This window comes from Phasianus colchicus, chromosome 23 (genome assembly GCF_987193195.1).
Source record: "Phasianus colchicus chromosome 23, bPhaCol1.hap1.1, whole genome shotgun sequence".
In the NCBI taxonomy this organism is placed as follows: Eukaryota; Metazoa; Chordata; class Aves; order Galliformes; family Phasianidae; genus Phasianus; species Phasianus colchicus.
This window is the reverse complement of record NC_143458.1, coordinates 1,904,506-1,924,694: the sequence shown is the minus strand read 5'-3', so window position 1 is coordinate 1,924,694 and position 20,189 is coordinate 1,904,506. Positions and strand designations below refer to the sequence as shown.

At 46.2% G+C, this 20,189-nt stretch overlaps 1 protein-coding gene across 5 annotated transcripts in view; it reads left to right on the top strand.

The window, feature by feature from the left end:
* CEP164 (centrosomal protein 164) overlaps nt 1–20,189 on the top strand; it is a 44,963-nt gene that overhangs the window by 9,690 nt on the left and 15,084 nt on the right. For 3 of the 5 annotated variants that reach the window (XM_090123710.1, XM_090123709.1, XM_090123711.1), the window contains 17 exons: nt 712–822; nt 3,206–3,640; nt 5,101–5,184; nt 6,783–6,866; nt 10,134–10,219; nt 11,775–11,924; nt 14,034–14,252; nt 15,466–15,597; nt 15,963–16,179; nt 16,759–16,836; nt 17,095–17,226; nt 17,505–17,627; nt 18,155–18,298; nt 18,511–18,594; nt 18,986–19,054; nt 19,417–19,595; nt 20,034–20,160. In XM_090123710.1, the coding sequence (XP_089979836.1) occupies nt 712–822; nt 3,206–3,640; nt 5,101–5,184; nt 6,783–6,866; nt 10,134–10,219; nt 11,775–11,924; nt 14,034–14,252; nt 15,466–15,597; nt 15,963–16,179; nt 16,759–16,836; nt 17,095–17,226; nt 17,505–17,627; nt 18,155–18,298; nt 18,511–18,594; nt 18,986–19,054; nt 19,417–19,595; nt 20,034–20,160 (2,454 nt within the window). The remainder of the gene's footprint in view (nt 1–711; nt 823–3,205; nt 3,641–5,100; nt 5,185–6,782; nt 6,867–10,133; nt 10,220–11,774; nt 11,925–14,033; nt 14,253–15,465; nt 15,598–15,962; nt 16,180–16,758; nt 16,837–17,094; nt 17,227–17,504; nt 17,628–18,154; nt 18,299–18,510; nt 18,595–18,985; nt 19,055–19,416; nt 19,596–20,033; nt 20,161–20,189) is intronic. The other 2 variants (XM_090123708.1, XM_031599904.2) reach the window with 2 other exon arrangements.

Below are 20,189 nucleotides of genomic sequence, written 5' to 3'. Positions count from 1 at the left end.
CCAGCTTTGTTCCAAAATGGAAAGAAGGAAAGAATTCATAAATCAAGCTCTGTGGAAGGTGAATCTAGGAAGTGATGGGGTGAAAACAGCTGGTTTCATGAAATCTGTGGATCAGGGCTGAATATCCATGTTCAAAGAAAAGAAATGTGAGAGTGTAGTGATGTGCTGAGGTTCAGGGATACTCCTGAAAGGGACAAGAGGAGGAAAAGCCCTGGAACCACCTCTGGCGTCTGGATTGAGGGTCCCATGACAGCAGGAGTAATCCACAGGTTGCTGTGCTTGCAGCTTGGGAAGCCTTATTGCTTCGCCTTCTGTACAGGTCAATCTCTGGGTAAACAATTGGAGTCAAGGGGGACCTTTATATGATGGGGGATTAACATGCAAAGCTCTCTTAGCAGATGGAGATGTGTGAAAGGGATCTCTCTCTGTAAATAAACATTATGCAGTACAGCGTACATGTTATTGCAGAGATGTATACACAGGCAGCAGTCTTGCTAGTTCCAAGGACATCCATAAAATATCAGTGCCTCGATGGCTGGTTAAAGGGGAGGGATGACAGATGTGTCACAGCTTTGCTCCTTCACGTCCTGGGGAAGCACAGTGAAGAGTGCTGTGCTCAGTTCTTACTCAGATTGTCACAGGTAGAGGACCCCAACAGCTCAGAAGGGTGCTGTGTGAGTATTGGCTAGCAGATGTTACCCCATTCACTAGGATAACAGCAAAGCAGAGGAGGAGAACTATGGTGGTCACATGGCTGATGTCACTGAAGCTCATCTCCAGGACCAGAGGAGTCCCATGGAGGAAGCTGGCAGTCTGAGAGAGGTGATGAGTGGCTCTGATGTTGCAGCCCTGCTTGCATGATGTCACAGAGCTTTGCTTGCTGCTTCCAGTGTTGTGGTGTGGATCTGATTGTTGCTTAGCTTGTTTCTTAGCTTGTTTTTTTGCTGCTTGAAGTATTACGTGTAGGGGAAGAGGTGTAAACCTAAGAGCAAATGCTTTCCAGATGCTGCCAGACCTACCCCACTCTGTTCTTCTCTGCCTGGGACCAACCTGAAATCAGGAAGCAAAAGGGGAGCATGTTCAGCCTGCAGAGGAATTCTCTATGCAGTATGAGGTGGTTTGTTTTCTTCCCTCTCTTTTACAGATAGAAGGATTGTGAAGGTTTTTGTTGTAATCTCTCATGTTCAAGCTGTTAAAATCCAAAGTGGCATAGTCATCCTGTTTTGGGAGATGAATAAGATGCAGTTTTGTTGGCTGCTGTCTGCACAGATTTTTCATCCCTGGATTGGATGCTTTTCCAAAAACCTGATCCCACTGGTATCAATGTGGGTTGCTGTTTTTTGTTTTTTTTTTTCCTATTTGTTTTCCTCCAGTTATGCTGATCACTGGGAAGTCTGGAGATAATGTGTTTGATAGGCAGAAATTCCATGTTAGTTAGTGTCACTCAGCTGCAGGTGAAATGTGTTACAGCTTGTGAGAAGATCAGCTAAAGCCAATTATAATCTGGATGGCTCTTCCTAGCCCCAAAATCTGTAGCAAATCCATGGTCTCTTTTTTACACAAGGAAAGCCTCCCTCCTCTTCCACCTGTGTGTCTGAGTGTCGTAGTTTCCTATTCTGGAGAGCTACACTTGTCATCATTAAGGTGTAACGTTAACAAAAATCTTCTGTATCTGTCCTTAAAATAGGATTCTACCAGGTAAAGAAATTATTCTGGGATGTTCTAGTAACTGAGGTAAATTTTATTGGAGAGAGGTTTTTGTGTGTGCAGTGTATCTGTGGATACATCTGTATGTTGTTGTATGTGCTCCCCAAAGGGAAAGATCTGTTTATGGTTTATAAGCCTAAGAATCCTGGTTGGTCTCATCTGGCACATCTTTTCTTGGACATTATCAGATGTCCTGGGGAAAGGCTCTCATGAAAACTGCAAACCAAATCTGTCCAAACAGAAGCACATCTTGCGACTCGTCCCAGATGCTCTTATCCCCAGATAAAAGGAAGCATCGTGAAGATGGGCCCGCTGGAGTATCACTAAAGAAATGGCACCACCATGTACATTTTTCTGGGTCTGGCACAGAGATGTTAGCCAGGCCTTTGAAGAGCCTCCTGTGGCTGGCTAGTGATTCAGTGGTGTTTGTGAACCTCTGCTAACCAGGCACTGAACTGGAAACAGGCCATAAGCTTTCATTTATTACTTGGCAGATTGCAGGTGAGGCTCTGAACTGTAGTTTTTTTGGAAAGTACCCAGTGATTTGATTTCTCTGTCCTCCCCTCTGGTCTGATTGATGACTCTCTCAGCCCTGAGAAGGTCTCTCAGACAAATGATGTGCCCAAGACAGCCTTCCAGTTTGCTGCAGCTCCGTGTTCAAAACTGACAGCATTCCAGTTGCGCTTTGATAAAAACACATCATTAAAATATGCAGTCTGTATGGTACACACTGTACGCAGGATGCAGCTAATGTTTGACAAGATAGCACAGCATTAATAAAACAGCAAGAAAGTAGGAAGTGCAAGCAGTTTTGTTTGCATGCCGACGAGGGAACCTTTTCCTGCTTTCTCCTGGCTATCATGCTATTTGTTGTGAGTTTTGTGAGCCTCCCCACCTCTGGGAGATGCAGCTGAACCTTTGGGTGACTAAGTTCTTGCTTGGGATTGTTTTTCCCAAGGCCAGTGGGAAAAACACATTTCTCAGTCTAATATCTTAGTTGAGTTCTGAACCAAACTGGGACTACAGTGGCTGCTTAAATCAGTGCCTGCACTCAGCTTGTCCCACTGGGAAGTGGGGAGGCTGCATTCTGCCTGCCCTTTTCTAGTTATTTTGTGCTAAATTTCTTGCAAACTTCCACCTCTCATCAATCAGACTTAATATAAAAGCCTTCTGCAGAGCTCCCAGGGTCTGATGGTCCCTACAGCAGCCACTGCTCACACTTAGCTACTCGTGATTACAAAAGCAGTGGGGTAATCTCAGCCCCAGGAAATGAATGAGTTTATCTTAGTGTTCCTTAGTGTATGAAAATAAAACCAAGCTGGTCTTGCTGAAGTCACCCAAAGCTTTGTGATTCTTTTTTTTGCTTGCTTGCTGTAGGAGAACCCAGCGTTGTTTTCTGGTGTTGTTACTGGTTGATACTGGTGTTGTTTTCACCCAGTATCCTCCCAGAGAGAGAGTAAAAAATGTTATAGCTATAACTGTTTGACTTACTGCCTAGAAGGAGTCTTTAAAATCAAGACATGCTGAAGAAGAGTCTTCCTTGGATTCTGGTGATGCGTGTCCTCCAACTCCAGTTAAAACCCTTTCTGGAGATGCTCACTGTAGGCTGTCTGACCAGAACAAAGAGGAATCTGATGAGAAACTCACTGGGAATGAAGGACTGGGTGAGAAAGCTGCTGAGGTGCAAGGTGACGTCTCTGCAGCTGATGAGCTGCCACAGTCTCTGGAGGAAGGGAGAGCAGCAGGGACAGACGTGCCCAGCAGTCCTGGGCAACCTCGAACTGCATCTCCAGATGCTGAAGCTGCTGAAGCAGATCAGCTGGCAAGCCTGGCTGTCACCGTTGACACTGTGTCTGCTGATGAAAATATAGTAAATGAAATGAGGGAGGAAGCAGCTGATGTGAAAGCTGACAGCAGGCTGGATGCTGGCAAAGTAAGCGACCTGCCTGCTTGGGTTTGGTTTGGTGTGGAATCTGCTGTGGCTGTTCCCACTGCTTTGTGAGGCCCTGATTCAGGAAAGCATTTGGAGCACTTGCTCATTTTCTGTTTAGTCAGCGTAAGTGCTTTCCTAATCAGCAGTGTGTTCCTATGGGGGGGTGGGGGTGGCAATAAGTGCTCTGAATTCCCAGATTGGTTTCTTCAGTACTGAGCTAGGAAATATTCTTCTATGCATACACAAAGTGCTGTCCAAAGCAACTGACAGGCAAAAACCCTGGACTGTGACGCATGTTTCAAGTCTTAGAGGAGAAATAAGTCTCAGCTTTCAGTGCTGCCATCTGTACTAAGCAAGCAGGTTTTATAATGAAGTTCACACCAAGCTCAGCTGTCTGTACTGCTTTGTTTCTCTCCTTCTGTTGTTTCTCTCAGCTTATGTAGAGATGGGGCTAAAGTGTAAAGTGAGCTGCCAGCTGTGATGTTTACAGCTCTGCAGGAGGATGCTGAGAGGGAAGCGTGAGGTCAGGGGAAGGGCCATACCTAGGGGCTGGCTCCTGAGCTGCAGCTCATGCCCAGTACCTTTGTAGTGCTGCCTGGGAGGAGAACTGGCAGTCAGTGCTGAGCTGCACCGAGGCAATTTTGCAGGCTCTGGCAGGAGATGAACTGTTCTGCATCATGAGGTGCAGGTGGGTTAACAGCCTGGACCCTGCAGCCACAATGTCAGATGCACACCTTTCAGTTCTGTTGCTTGTCTTCCAGAAGTGTTGAAAATGATGCCTCTCCAATCAATTTTCTTTCTGATAATTTTGGAGCTTTCTCTGGTGTGTAATGTCTAAGAAATGATAAACCATATGAGTGATTCTGGAAAACATGTGCTTTCCTGAAGAGCTTAAAACCGAAATCTTTGCTTTTATGAAATCTTTTTCTCTCTACATGTTTGGTTACATCTGCTGAAGTCAGCGGGACTACATGGGTGTTAATGTTAAACAGTTCTGTATCGTTTTATTGTGACTGGGAACATAGGAATCTGCACTGCAAGTAGGGACAGCAAGGTGCTGGATTTTTGAAGTGGCGGAAAAAGCTGTGTTCTGTGTGGCTTCACGATTTACTCAGTGGCCCAGGGGTTTCTCAGAGCTGTGGAGATCCTTGCAGAAGGAATGAGGCAGTAAGCTAGTGCCTTTATCAGGGATATTTGAAGAGCACTTCTTTGCCTTCCCCAATCCCATGTCCTGTGTGCATCCTCCTTTCCCAGCCCTTTCTCTGTGGCATTCTGTGATTGTCTTGTGGGTTACCCCCTTAGCGTCTCCTAATACATTCGTTCACCTCAGACATTTGCTGTTTTTCTTCCTTATGGTATACAGAGATCAGATCTGTCTTCCAGGTATCATTTGTTGTCTTTTTAGTTGGAAATGCCTAAACGAAGCTGCAGGGATAACACATGTACATATCTCCTTTCAGCTTTCCAAAGTATCTGAGAGCAGTGAATGCATGGAGGACTTGCAGGCTTCTAAACGCCTAGACCAGGAGCTGATCCAGCATGTGGTGAGTTGCCAGGAGTTCCTTATCCTCTGGGTATGGGCTTTGCATCCCTCTGGAAACACACAGCCAGCGTAAGGCTATAGCCATCTCTTGTATCCCTAACTCATGCACTGACCTTACTGCTATGGCACAGATCACTGGTATCACTCTCTGCTTAGCTCCCTTTGGTATTCAGGAAGACTCTTGGAATACTGAAGCACGCTTGTGCTTAGCAAATTCCTGAGCCAGCACAGGCTGTATCAGATGAAGAGGCTTGACCAAGGACTGTCTGTTTGGAGAGCAGTGCTTCAAGAGCCATCTCTCACTCTGAAAGCCCTCTAGCTCCAGGGATGTGCTTTCCAGTTTGAAGCCAGACCCAACTCAGGCACTCAATAGGATTTCCAGGTCTGCCTGTGTGGTCCTGTCATGTGTATTGCCTATGGTAGGAGGCTTGTGGTAATTCTGCAGTCAGGTGTGGTGAGAGGCTTGTACTGAGCAGGAATTGCAGAAAAGTGCAGGTTCGTTCTGGGGGTGAGGTAATAGCTCTGGCAAAGTAGGTCACTCATAGCTGAGACTCCACTTGGATAATTGCAAAGTGGAAAATAATAAGCGATATAAAATCATGCTTTAAGGGATGAAACAGCTTTTTCTAAGGGAAATGTGCATGGCTGAGAGTCCTGGCTCTTCCAGGGGGAGAACGTGCAGGAGGGTAGCCCTGAGGTGAGGGGTGAAGTGCCCATCAGCATCTCTTCATCTCTGCAGGGAACTGCTGCTGCCATCTGCCAGTGGGAGCGGAGGCAGCATGGCCAGAAAATGGCTGCGAATATCATTATCTATCAGTGTTAGTATGAGCCTGTGTTGGCAAGTGGCTGCTGCATCAAACAATACCTTTTCTAGAGCTTGCTTGTGGGCATGCGTGTGTGCTCTCTCACACGCTGTGTGTGCAGCCAAGTGTGTGAACCCACAGCCTCTGCCAGTAGGGAGAATTCGGGGCGAGTAGCCCATGGGCAACTTGCAGGAGCTGACTTCTAGGAAAAAAATATCTCAGAAGATCTGCAACAATACTGGGAACAGAGCAATAGAGGGTTGGGGGCTATAAATGCACTGTATCACCTGTGCCTGCTGTGATCTGTGGCATGGAAGAGCACATGAGATAGTATGGCAAGGCTCACTACCCTGTAGCAGTTCCATGATGCCCTTATGTGGAATTGCAGTCCGCTGGCATTGCAGGGAGAGTTTCCTTTGGGACCATCAGGGAGGAGAGCCTCACTGCAGTGCCAGTGCCCCACCTGTGATGGTTCATGCCGGTAGCTCAGTAACCTGTTACCTGTGTGTATCCCTACAGCTTGGAAACAAAACCCAACTTGGTGCTGTCTTGCTGCTGCCAGGGCCATCTGACTGCAGTACAGATATAATCTGTGCTTGGATGAAGGCCTGAATCTCAGTGTAGCCATCTCCTGTGTCCTATAAACCTTTCTAATTGTAGTAGCTCTAGATATTTGAACCGAATTGCTGTCAGTGGGATGATGAGTGAGGATTCCTAAGTGTGTTCAGATTTTTTTTTCTTGTCTGTCAGAATCTCTCATGGGACAAGTGAACTGATCCTATTCTTTCTTCTTCAGGACTTGGCTTTCCAGAGCCAATTTTGTGAGCGGGTGTTGGATGTAGATGCTCTGTCTCCTGCTTTAGACAAGTCCCCATGCAAGGTAAGTGCTTTATCTGTGATTAGGGCAGGTTAAAACACTGCATCGTGGCATACTAATAGCAGGATGAAGCTATTGGCATAAAGATTTTGAGGCAGACGGAGTACTGTGACTTCAGGGAAGGGATCGGAGCAGCAGTTCTCAGTAGTGTGTCTGCAGAGATGCAGGGAGTTGCAGCCACTCTTGTGAGGAGAAACTACACAGACATCATACTCTTGGGAAGAGGTGGTTGTGAGTGAGGCATGTGTGCAAGCTCACAAGTGTGTGCATTCACTGCCCCCAGTTACACGCATAGATAGCTGCTTTTCCTGGGGAGTGCAGGGAAGCAGTCTGTTTGGCTTTTTTCCTGTTGCGTGTGTATTTGTTCTGCTTAAGAGAAGGAAAAGATGAAGAGAACTTGTGTAACAGAGCATAGTAGCAGAAAATGAAGAAATGGAGGTTACCTTCCATTGACAAAGAAACTTAATTTTAGGCATATGCTTGCTTTGGCTGCTTTCATGTAGGGGAAACAACAGAATCCTTTCAGTCAGTGTGTGGCATATGAAGGAGTGTACATATGCATGTACACATCTGCTTCCTACATCACGCTGGCCTCATATGTAGCTATGTTAGGGCAGTACTGACTGAAGATTGCTGTGCCTCTTGAGATTTTTATCCTCGTCATCTCAGCGTGTTGCCAAGTCGTCCTTCTCAGCCCCACACTCCTATTGAGCTCTCCCAGCTATCCCTCTCCTGCACCATCTCAGCTCATCAGCGCGTTGACTGGAAGAGCATGCTGCACAGCAAAGCAGAGGGTCAGGCTCCAGCTGGGGTTTACTCAGCCTTGCTCTGATTGTAAGTGAGTTGATCAGCTGCATTGGAAGAGACCTTGAGTGGCAAACTCACCACCTGTCCAGCAGAGAGGAGCAATCCAGTTTGTTAGGTTGTCTGGAGAATACACCTGTCCTCTTGTGCCTAATAATGAGCATAATCAGATGTGAAGGGAAAACAAAACATATGCCTGCTGTGTTCTCCCCCTTTCCCTCTTGCTACAGCACAGACATTGTGCATACAAATGTCTTGTTGGAGCAGACACATTTTGAGTTTTTTACAGCCTTGTCTTGAGGAGGGAGAGGTGGATTTGAAATGGTGCCCCCCGCAGAACTGCAGCTGCTCTTTTGTGTCAAAAGACAGGCTATTTCAAAATGAGTCTCTGGATTGTTGGAATGTGTTTATTTCCATGTAATGGACTTGCCTTGCTTTGAATATACTGGCAAAATATTCTTTCTTTTTTTTTTAATAAAAAAGACCTCTTCAATGACGCTACATATGCACGACATTGGAGGCTTTTGGTTAGCGTGTTTTGGCAGGAGCTGTGTTAGATTGCAGTGGCAGTGTGGGCTGCTCTCTGCTAGACTTGACTTCTCTCCTGGCAATGAGAAGGTTGCTCCTTTCACCCTTCACTTAGCAGGCATTTAAAGTGCTGGCATCCTGCTTTGCTGGCATTGTTACCAAGCTGAGGGTGATGGTGGTGAGGAGCTGGAAGCAGGCACGGCATTGGAGCTGTCACGTGTTGGAGACCATAGAAATCCTCCTCTCAAGGCCTCTTGGGGACTATGCTGTATGAAGAGGAGACAGCCTATTATCTGTCATCCTGGCTTTGTATTGTGTGTGAGATCTTTCCTGTGGAACTCAGCCCGGTGTTGAGCAGGACAGAAAACCAAGCTGCCAGCAGTACTCAGTGCTTCCCAGGGTCTGCTGGTGATCCTGGAACAACAAGAGGGTTAAGGCTCTGGGAATTTCACAGGCAGAGCTTAAAATCCAACCCTTGTTCCCTGCAGGCATGTGCTTTATTCACCATTCCAGATATGTCTGCATATTCCTAGAGTCTGGGATTTCTGGGAGGGATTGTCTGGAAAGGTATGTTGGGCAGGAATGCAGCAGAGGTCCCAGGCATGGGCTCAGCAGTGTAACCTGTAACTCATCATCTTTATTCCCCAGAAGACCTCATTCTTTGTTTTTCTGGCTGCTTTCCTCTCACAGGCAGCAGTGGCAGAGCCTGCTTTGAGCCAGGTGATGTTTTCTGGGCTCCTCAGTTCTCAGGAATTGAAGTCATTATTTAGGCTGGAGAGGTGGGGAGCTGCTGGGAGAATTCTGACCAGGCTGATATGATGAAAGGTGACAGCACTTGCAGGAAATCCTTCCGCTGTTTGCTCTGCTGAACATTTGCATAAATTACTGCTGTTTTAATTGTGTTATTTTGGCCCTGCTCCACATTACATTCCTGCATGGCAAGGCCTGAGCTCACCTGCTATGTGTGGTCCCCTGGAATTTCTGGATGGGCTTTGAGGACCCATATATAGCATCAAAAAACCTCATCAGGCAGGATGGGCTGCTGGTTCTTTCTCATGTAGGACTGAGGGTTTGAAGAGGGGGCCTGTTCCCCTTCCTTGGGTGAATTACACAAGTGTGTGTGTATGTATGTCCTTGCTGGGGGGCAGAGGTGCCTGGTAAGTGGCAGGTGGGAATAGGAACAGCTGACTATATTATATTGAAATATTTGTTATTTTAAGTATTTCCTGTTTCATAAGTAAGCCACCTGAAGTCACTCTGAGCGTGTTATTGAGGGACCAGTTTAGTCAGCAGCATCCAGACTGATCTGCTCTGGAGGGAATGGTCAGAAGTCTCTGGGTCGGTGTGACTGTATATATAGTGCCCATTGTGGTCTGTGTGGGAACCAGGATTCAAGGCAGGACTATTGTAATTCTGGTCACAATCGATGCATTAGTTTTCTTTATGGCCACAGTACATTATTTCATGTTTGTATATGTGACATTCCTGCTTTAAAAGATTTGTCCTACATTATTCAGACAGTTTATGGTTACTTGGATATGTAAGATGACCTCTGCGGGGGAATAAACAACCAAAGCTGATGTTGAGAGTGCTGTGTGCTGGCAGAGAGTTCATCTTCTGTACTGCGAAAAACAACCCTGAGACCAATAATAGTAACACAACCTGGAGAACTGAGCTCCCTGATGTCTCTGTGCCGATGGAGCCATTCCTCCATGTGTTCCCACGGTATCTCAGGACCTTGGTTACATGCAAGAGAGGAAATTAATGCATTCAGCTGGGCATTCTGGAATGCCCTGTGGATGCACTTTAGTCCCTGGGCTTGGTGCTGGTATGTTAGACCACAGTGCTACTGCTTTTTGGTGGAGCCACTGTAAGGTCCTGGGAGGCTTTGATGGCAAAGGAGCCAGCAAACTCCACACTGTTTGCTTTTACCTGCAGGCCCAGGAGCTGGGAGAAGAGGAAAAAGACCAAAGCAAAGCCAGTATAGATGAAGAGCAAAGCAAAAGAACAAAAGCTGCTGCGAGGTACGGTACAAACAGCTAGAAAAGGAGGCATAGACAGCTCTAGCTCCAAGTGACTTTCCTGTCTTGTCTGTCCCTGCTGTGCTCAGGTCACTGTAACCTGTACAGGAGTTCCCCACAGAGCACTCTGAGTTCCTGCAGTGTCTCACAGAATCTCTTCCATTCAATCTTTCTTTTCTCCCACCCCTTTAGTATCACCTCAGTAGATTTCAGCATAGTTTCAGCTTCTGGCTGGGAAGACAACAAAACTGCCTGCCTTGCCCTTCTTCATGACTACCCCCAGATGTGGAGCTGGCTTTTCCATTTCCCTTTAGCTATCTGGCTTTTATCTAAGGCTGTGATCACTCTCTTGCCATGATAGTCTGTTTTCTGAGTATGCTGTGCCTTGGGACATTTAACACAGGTGAATTAGGCCCTAACCATTGCCTGATAACAGACCTTGCAGATTCTGAGGTCAGTCAGTGCTGGTTTGGCAGGAGAGTTTAGCTCCAAAGTAAACAGTCCAGTTCCACTTGCTTCCTTAGAGGAGTCTTAGAGCCACTTGGCCTCTGTTTGGCCAAGCATAAATATTAAGCTATTTTGTTATCCTGCTTTGTGGACATCTCTATAATGCAACAGCTGTAACCCCAGGAGCACCACAGGTTTCCCAACCTTTGGTTGCTATGAGGACTAGACTGTCTAGAGGAGGTATTTTTCCCCGTTTGTGGAAACTTGTTTGAAACAACTGTAATATTGTGCTGAGCAGAGGGATCTGTGGTCTCTAGAGCATCCTGCTCTGCCTTTGAGAGTTGTAACATGTGGCATTTATAGATGAATTGTGTCAAAACTCTTAGCCTCCACACAGAGCTACACAGCATTCTGGGGCACTGGGAACGAAGAAGCTGTTGCTTATGCCAGGAAAACCTGTGAACAGAAGAAGCTGCAGTCCATCTTAATGACTGGCTGTGTGCAATTGGGATTCACAGCTTTGTGCTTGGAGGAGCTGATCACGTGAAGGTCCCTAAAAATGTGTTCTGCCCAAGGAATTCTCTTTATCACTTAGTACCTGCTTCCCAGCTGTGAATCCTCTCCACTCACTTTACCTGTACAGCTATGTTGTGCTTGCTTAGCTTCTCTTCTCTGTGCTTCCAAGATGAAGTAGAACCATAGATGTAAACATGCCTGCCAATTTATTTCCATCTCTAATTTAGACTACAATATGAGTGTTACTAATAGGGCTGATTTATCTTGGGGAAATTCTGTGAGGACTTGCAAAGAGAGGGAGGTAAACCGGCAAAGATATTCAACATTTTGAGGTTGTCAGACAAATTATACCCTCAGCTGCCTGTTAGTCTGGCAGTGCTCGAGGTGGTGTGAATGGTTTGGAGCTTTGTCGGGGCTTTGGCAGCCCCATATTGGACAAATGAAGCCCCTTGGCAGGCATGAGCTTGTGCTGCAGACTGCCCATCTTGAGTCAGCTGCTCATCCCATCTTTGCTCTGTCTTTGTCTACTTGGAGCAGTCACTAGAATCTAATCTATGCTAATCTGATATTCTGTTACCTTTTTTGTGCTGCAAAGTGAGAGGGATCAAAGTGGTTGTGAAGCATCAGAACAGAAGTGTGTTTCTTTAGAAAATGCCAGTCAAGAAGAGGCTGTGGCCCTGCAGCTGGAGGAGGAATTGCCGGATAGCCTAATCCATCTGGAAGAACTTGCAGCCCTGCAAAAAGCGTAAGGGCTTCATTTAAGTCCCTAGTCTTGTATGCATAACAGCTTTTGTCCTCTTTTTTTTTTTTTTTTCCTGTTCTCCCCTTTATTTGAAGTTACTGTGTGAGGCTGGCACGCTAGGCGATGCAGTTTGGTGGGCACAGCAGAGCTTGAGAGCATCTCAGCATGCAAATCCAAGCAGCTGTTCTCCTGGCAAGAGTGCCGAGGTAACAGTCTGTCCTGTGGAGGGTGAGAACAGCAGCTCAGCCCTTGGGGTCTGTGGTACAGGACTCTGTGGTATGGAAAAAGATCTGTTTGCTTTGTACTTGGAAAAGCCTCTTTACCAGCATCACTAATGAGGCTAAGCATTTACACACCTAAGATAAACAGTTTTCCACAGCAGTTTGCTTGCTGAGTAGTACTGAGGTTGGAAGGAGGGAGGGGAAAAAAAATCCTCACACTTTTAGAGTCACTGGCAACGCTGCTTGTTTTGGGATAACGAGGTCAGAGCAGAAGATGGGAGAACTCAGTTTCTCTGCAAAAGCCAGTGGTCTGTCACAGTACTAAATTGGTGGAGTTTGCTGATAGGTACCTGCAGTTTCACTGCAATGAAAGTTCTCAGTAGAAGTGAACATGCTGACTTTGCTTTCTGTGTCAAATGACAGATCAGCAGAAGTAATTGGAAAAAATAGGCAATGCATCTATCAAGACAAAGTGGTGGAGTAGCAATCTTTGGTTGGAAGACAAGTTTCTCCTTTTTTTTTTTTTTTTAAATTTGGAATTGTGTAAATGTGCATGTGTTGCACATCCACCACGTGTGTGGTTGGATAGTTATTTAAACAAAAATTTGAGCAAAAAGAACAGTTTTAGGTGGAAGTGCTTGAGGTGCTCTGCAGAGCAGCCTGATAAATGGCACCTCCTGTAGGCATCTGTGCAGTTGGCCCGGAGCATGCAGTGTTACAGGGGAGCAGTAGTGAAACAGGATTTTTCCAGGACCCTGCTACCCTTTCCTCTCTCTCTGTTCTTTTGCTAATGGCTGCATGAGTAACCTTTTCTCTCTGACTCAAGGTTATATTACTAGAGCTGCTATTTCCCTGATTCCAGGCAAGACAGAGATCTCTGCCTTATGCTAGCAGTCTCGGGGCATGATGAGAAGACCTTGCTGCTTCAGCTTTCACTAGCACAGAATAAGAATTTTGTCCTCAGACTAATCTTCGTTTCTCCCTCTTCCCTTTCAGCCTCTTTCAGACCTTATAATTTTGCTACTCTGTGTCTGAAGAAAAAAAAAAAAAACTTAATTAGAAACAGATTGGTTTTGAATTTTTGGAGAGCTTAGGGCTTTCTGTTGCCTAGGGCTGGCAAACTTTAGATTGTGATTGCAGAAAAATACCTGGTCCATTAGAAATGTATTGCCAATCCCTGGGTTAGAAGCTGGTGCTGATTGCATGTGCTTTTATGGTCCTAGGCAGGATTTCATAGCTGCTAGATCCTTTGTGAGGTGAGGCTGTTTCCCTCATGAGGTGAGCTGTAGGTCCAAATAAGAGTCGTTCAGGACCTAAGTTCCGTTAGGACTATGTTTAATTTATCAGTCAGAGTTTAGAAGTCAATGAGAGTTCCAATCAGTGGTGCCTGGGAACATCCCCAAGCTGCTATCTGAGATAAAGTGCTGCTCGAAGCTTAGAGGATGAGCTGTGTGTTCCTCAATGGCCTTGTGAAAATGTTTTCCTGTGTTTGCAACACTGGAAAGTTCAGGATGTAAGGCTGGAGAGTTTGGCTGGCAAGCATGGGGATGGATTTGTTTTCCAGGCATGTTGTAGGGAAAGTGGCAGCATGAGTTCTGTACCAAGCTTGTCTTCTACCAGTGTGCCCTCCACCTGCCTCCACTGTTATTCCTCACCTCCTGTGAGCAAAACAGCAAGTGCTCCACAGCAGCAAATAAAAAAAGAAAAAAGTGGCTGCAATCCAGTGGAGATTCTGCATTTCCTTTCCCTTCATAGAGAGGAAAGCTGGTGGAGTAGGTGGCTTTCAGATTTTTGGTTTGGAGGTGATACTATGTGTGGGAACACTGCTCGTTCCCGTTGTGTTACTCGGTTCTCTCACCCTTTTGCCAAAGGAGCTTTTTCTTTTTGATAGGCAACCTGAGAAAGAAATAAAACAAGAGCAGTCCTTGACCCAGTCTAGTGAACAGTCCCTGGAGGGAGTAGCCAAGGAGCTGGAGAAGGAGGTCGAAAAAGACAAAACGCACTTATTGCAAGCAAAGAAGGAGAAAATCCAGCAATTCCAAGAGGAAATGAGGCTACAGGAGGAGGAAGAAACTCAGAAGCTTTATGAGCAAAAAGAAATATCCCTCAGGTACTCTTTCGTTTTTCCTATTTCTCCTCCCGAGTCTTTCCCAGGTGTGATTCATTGCTGGTGGCAGCAAGTTTGTGCTGTGTTATAGGCCACTGTGAAACGGGAGTTGCTTTGTGGAGTTGTGGGTGAAAGAGGCAAGAATAGAGCTCTTGAGGTGAAAAGGAGCACGGGGCTCCATCCTGACAGTGACAGTAAGAATCTGCACATCCTGAAATGGGTAGTGGTCTGCTCTTAGTGCTGCAGATGCTCAAAGCAGAGTGCAGTCTGCCTGAGGAAAGCTTTCTCCCTCATACAGGCAAGAGAGCATCTTCCTTGTGTCCTGTCAGAAGAGCTATGATTCGATGCACATGCAACTTTCATAGAGCTGTGAACTTGTCTCTTATTGTTAACCTGGGAAAAGTTTCTAGTTCACTGCTTGGAGCTTTACCGCCTGGCACACTTTCAAACCTTGGTTTAAGTGGTAGTAATAGGGCTGGAAATTGGGGCATTAGAGAAGATGAGGTTACCCCAGAGGAGCTATTTGAAGCTCTGGTACTGCGTGTATTACAGGAGGACTTCCAAACAAGACTTTAAGGAATACGGCATGGATTTCTACGTGCAAAACCCAGCCAATGCAAGAAGATCTAATGGCAACCCAGGGAGCAGAACAGCAATAGGAGTGGTGTCCTCTGTTCTGGGGGATTCTCCTCTCAGAACTTGTATTATAAACATGAGGGCCACCCCACATAAGCTCTTAGCAGCACACAGGCAGCCAGAAAAGGTACCTGGACATGAAGCACTGCAGGAATGCTGCCTTGGGTGCAAAAGAGGACAAAAACTGCACCTGAAGGGAGAAATGTCTAAGCAGTGGGAAAAAGGGTGTTGTGCAAAAGCATGAAGCTTCATACTAATGCATCCAGCTACCTTGGCTGGGAATCTGCCTTCATTTCATGGAGTTCATTTTTACATACCTGGGAAAAAAGTGCCGCCTATGATGACAATATAGTGAGCCTTTAAAATACACCACAGGAGCATGGTGCTCAGGGGCTGTGTCTTGTGAAGGTTTGGAAGGGAATTAACTGTCTGGAACCTTGGGAATGCATCTCTCAGGCAGGTGCACTGAGTGGGAGCTGATCTGCATGCCTTGGGGAGGTGGTTTGAAGACATTAAAGCTTCCTGAACCTTTTTTTTTTTTTTCCCCCTTTTTTCTTCCTCCTGGCTGCTCATCTCTCAGGACACTGAAAGAGAATTTGGCAAAGGTTTGCGAGGAGGAAGAATTACGTGTGAGAAAGGAGGAAACTGAAAGACTCTCAAAGCTGCGAGCCACCATCACCTCTGAGACTGAGGCAGAGAAGGAGAAGATAAGGTGAAAAGTTTTGCCACAACAAGCAGGAAGCTGCCATCCCTAGGGACATAAACTGTGGGTTTGAAAGGGAAGCATCTTGCATGCCATCAGCATCCACTCGGGGGATGTTCTAGCCAGTCTGAGCTTCCCATAGCTGCTGCCTTGCCTTGTTAGAAAGCTAGGAATCATGAGGACCCAACTATGATGCTGTTTGCTGTTTATTTCCAAGGCCTTTGCTGATTCATTTGTTCCTAGTGTACGTTGGTTCTCAATTTCTTCTGGAATTTTCATGTCTGCTCTTCTCTTAGCTCTGGTTCCTAAATGGAGCCCAGTGTTAAAGTACCAAATTCTGACTGGCTCCTCTGCTCTTGTTGTAACCCTACCAGGTCAGAGCAAGAGCTGGCACTGCAAAAACTAAGAGAAGAGTGGGAGTCCCTGCAGGTAATGGAGAAGGAGAACATGGAGAGGAAGAAGCAGCTTGCTTTGGAGAAGATGAAGCTGGAAATGAAGGAAGCTCAACAGAAAGAAACAATCAGGCTAGAAAAAGAGAAGGAACAATTCCTAAGGGAGCTTAAGGAGAGATTAGAAATAGAAAAGAAAAAGGTGAGACTCATGTGTTACCAACTAGAGCCAGACCCTTGCTGTTTATGCTGACCTGGCTTGCATTGGAATGCTGAAGTTAAATAAGATTAAGTAACACCTGCATGTGTTTTGATAATGACTCTGTTAAAACACAAGGAAAGATGTTTGGCATGCTGGAAGAGCTGTGATTGGGCTGGGGAGTGTTCCCCTTGTTTTGTTACAGGGGGGACTAAATAGTTATTTGAGTGGCCATGTTGCATCTGAAGGAAAAAAAAAATATTGTTTATCTTGGCCAAGTGAAAGCAAACTTACCTTATCAGGCTAGAATACCTCTTGGGTGTTGCTTTAGCACTCTGGAAAGCTTGAGGTTCTTGAATAGAGGCAGCTGATAGTCCTTCTGTGGGATGGCATGTCTGAGATACACTGAGATCTTCTGGAAGGGAAAACATCCAGAGAATATACTGTATATTACTTGTTTTGAAAGGGGGTTCGCTGTGCTTTTGATGCTTGTGGATAGAAATTAATTGCAACTGCACATTGTGTGGCATGTTCCTATAAACGAAGGATTGTCAGCAGACTGTTTGGCTCGTGTTCCTGTAGGCTGCAGAGGAGCTAGAGAAACAGTTTGCAACTGAACTCCAGCAGCTGAAATCTGCAGCAGAAGAGAAGCATCGAAAGGTAAAACATGGTTTCCCTGGAATGTAAATTGCTTTTTTGTTCCACTCTATTTCCAGGTGTGGGCAGGGTGGCTGGCATTAATTTTTTTTCTACTTCCTAAACATGGTTCTGGTCTTGCTCAGTATTTGGGCATGTTCCAAGTTAGAGGGTGGTGGACTGTACATATTGATCTTTGCCATGCTGCTTGATCTCTGTAGGAGGATCTTGAGAGATCTTGTCAGAAGGGTGACAAGTCTCTGTGGGTGGTTTTCATGGCAGGTCACTTCTAGCCTGCAAACCCAGATAGCGGAGGCACAGCGGAGTGAGGAGGCTTGGCTGCGTGAAGACTTACAGAGAGCAGAGGAGAAAGTGCAGCAGAAAGCATACCAAGTAGCAGAATATGAACGTGAGGCAAGTATTCATCTTGGATGCTGAACGTTCTTTGTTCTCCATTGAGGTTTGTGAGGTCTGAGATGCAGAGTCCCCTGCCCAGGGGTGACAATGATGCGCATCAGGGAAAGGGACACTCCTGCAGCAGCATCTTTCACAGAGTGCTTGTTTGCTACTGTCTAGGCTGTGGCCTGATCCCACTTGCAAGGTTCTCAGTCCTTCTGTTCATGTGTGAAGCTGCTCTGTTGGGGAGAGCCAATGCAGTGATTCAGTGAAGCCTCTTTGTGTCATCATTGCAGCTCAGTGAGCTTATGAGTGAGAAACGCCATGAAGTGGAAAAAGACCATGAGAGGAAAATGGAGAGGATGAAGGAGGAGCACCAGGAGGTCCTAGCAAGGATTCGGGATCAGTATGAAGAGGAGGTACTTCTGGGGAAGTGCAGTGGACTGGGAGATCACTGTTGGCCAGCTGGACTGTACCTGGGCTGGCACTGCTGCTTGTTAGCTCTGCTTATCTCAGCCACTCCTAAAACTGGGGCATCTCATTTGTTTTAGTGGTTTTGCTGCTGTGTAAAGCAAACTGAGGCTGAAGTTATGAGGTTAACCTGTCGAAGCATTCTGTGCAAGCAACTTCCACGTGCATTTGTGGACTTCTGTATTAGGGAAGCTTTTTAATGGTTTTATAGTTGCCTGTTCTGGAAAGCTTCCTGTCATACAGTCAGCAGTGTGTGTGACAAAGCCCTAGACTATCATGGGTCATTTCTTCTTTCCTAAGCCATCTTCATAACAATATTGTGCCTATAAGCAGCAGGCTTTAATCTTGCTGAAATTGTTATTTGCTAAGGACATGTTGTGTGATGATCTGGTTATACAGAGTGTGTGTCCTTTGTGTTCATGGCTTGCTGAAGAGCTTCACTCAGCCGCCTTTTCTTGTTTGTATTCTGTGACAGGAAAGAAAGCAAAGAGCAGAGCTGTTTGAAGGCCTACGAGGTGAGATGGCACGCCTCCGACAGCTTCATGAAGTGGAGGTGAAAACTCTGCAGGCAGAGCTGGATGAACGTCTGACCGCATTGCAGCACAGGCATGGGGAGAAGGTGAGGAGACCACTGCCTGGTAGTTTGGGACTTGGCTGCTTTGGCGTGGCTACTGTGACACCTCCATGCATCTGCCACCCTCTGTAGCCAACAGTAATACAAGTGGCAGGTCATTCTCTCCTGCTATTTTTTGCTAATAGCTCTGGTGGCAGAGCTCTGCCTGGTGGATGAGGAGCTTGTGCCATTCACTCTAAGTTGACATCTCTGTGCAGGAAAGGAGACTCCAGGATTCAGAAAATGAGCTTGAAATACGTGCAAAGAACATTAAAGCAAGATCAGTGCAACTTCTTAGCCAGGTGAGTCGGCTGTGTTGGGCTTGAGACATTTCCTTGCCTGAGCTGCTCCCCTAGCTGCTTCCTCATGGATTGTGTCTGCCACCCAAGTTACTAGGTTTCAAGTTAAAACTTCTGTCGTGAAGGCTAAGTGTTCTTAGTAGTAGTCTCACGGTTAGTGGTATTTGTGGTGAAAGTCAGTGCCTTGGGAGTGTTCCTCTGTTTTGGGAGGCAGTATGTGAGTTCTGTCACTTACAGGATGGGATGAAGCAAAACAGAGAATAGTGTTCAGGTAATCCTGAATTGTCTTGAAAATTAGGCCTGACTTGTATTTCAAGTGTTGCTGAATATCAGCAGTCTCTTCTACATGTATCCCTGTGTTCTGATAGTCACCTGCTTTTTCTGCTGTGTTTAGGAGGAGTCTCTGAGAAGGAAAAAGCAGCAGCTGCTAGATGAAGACAGACGGACTGAGCGAGAAAGAGATGTATGTATGCCTTGGCTCTGGAAAGGATCTGTGCTACTTTGGTTTTAGGGAGGGTAAGGGGAACGCACTAGAACCATGGCTTAAAAAATGAAAGCTGTGTTGTTTTCTAAATTTTGAGTTTGCAGATTCCTTCCTGCCCCTTTGGCTTGACCTGGAGAGTCTTCCTGCTGGGAGTTTGGTTAGCTCAGAGGTATTTCCCAAAGAGAGCAGGGAGTCTTGTTCCCCTAGGATTGACGTATGATGTGTGTTTGTAGCTCTGGGAGCTCCCATGAACTGTGCAGATAGCAAGTGTCTTGCATGCAGTGTGCATTCACTCCATTGTCAGGGAAGCCTGAGAGATTTTTTTGTTTGTTTGTTACTAGGAAGCTGCTTTAGCTTCTCAACTCCGTCTAGAGGAGAATAGGAAGGAGCACACCAACCTTCTTGAGTCCATCTGGCAACTGCGTAAGACTCTTGAGGAGCTCCAGGATCAGAAAGCTGAGCTGGAGGCCCAGGTGGACTTGTTGCAGACTCGAAGCCAGAGGCTGCAGAAACGTATCAGGTGTGTGTCTATTTGTGAGAGATTTCCTGTAGTGCTCAAAATCTACGTGGAGACTGGTGTTGTCTGGAGGTGTTGTATGAGCAGTTCAGTTGTGTCTAAGAGCAGTGGCAGTAGGTTGTCTTAATGGTAGCTGTCAAACTGCTTTGCTAGTGTCTGATGTACCCCAGCCCTGGATATAGAAGTCTGTATCTGCAAACTGCTATATGAAGTCTCTTATTTGTATTTATTCCTGTATGTGGGAAACTGTATGAGACAGCAGCTGTAAGCTGTTGTGAATCCTTGTCGTCAGCATGTTTCTGTGTTCCCACTTGTCTTTTATGTCTGGCCCTTTCCTTTCTGGAATCTGGAGGTTGCTTTGGACACTTGCTGGTAGTTTACTGGGCTAGGAGGACCTGCAGTCTAATGAATTGCTGCCATTGTTGCCTTTTCATGTGGCAGTGAGCTTGAGGCAGCTGTCAGGAGCAAGCAGGAGACTTTGAAAGAATTGGAGGCAGAAGAAAGTGCGGAGTCTCCCAGAAGGAAAGCTGAGCTCCATGTTGAAGACCTGAGAGAAACTATTCATGCTGTGAGTAGAGCTGTCTGCAAAGGCATTTG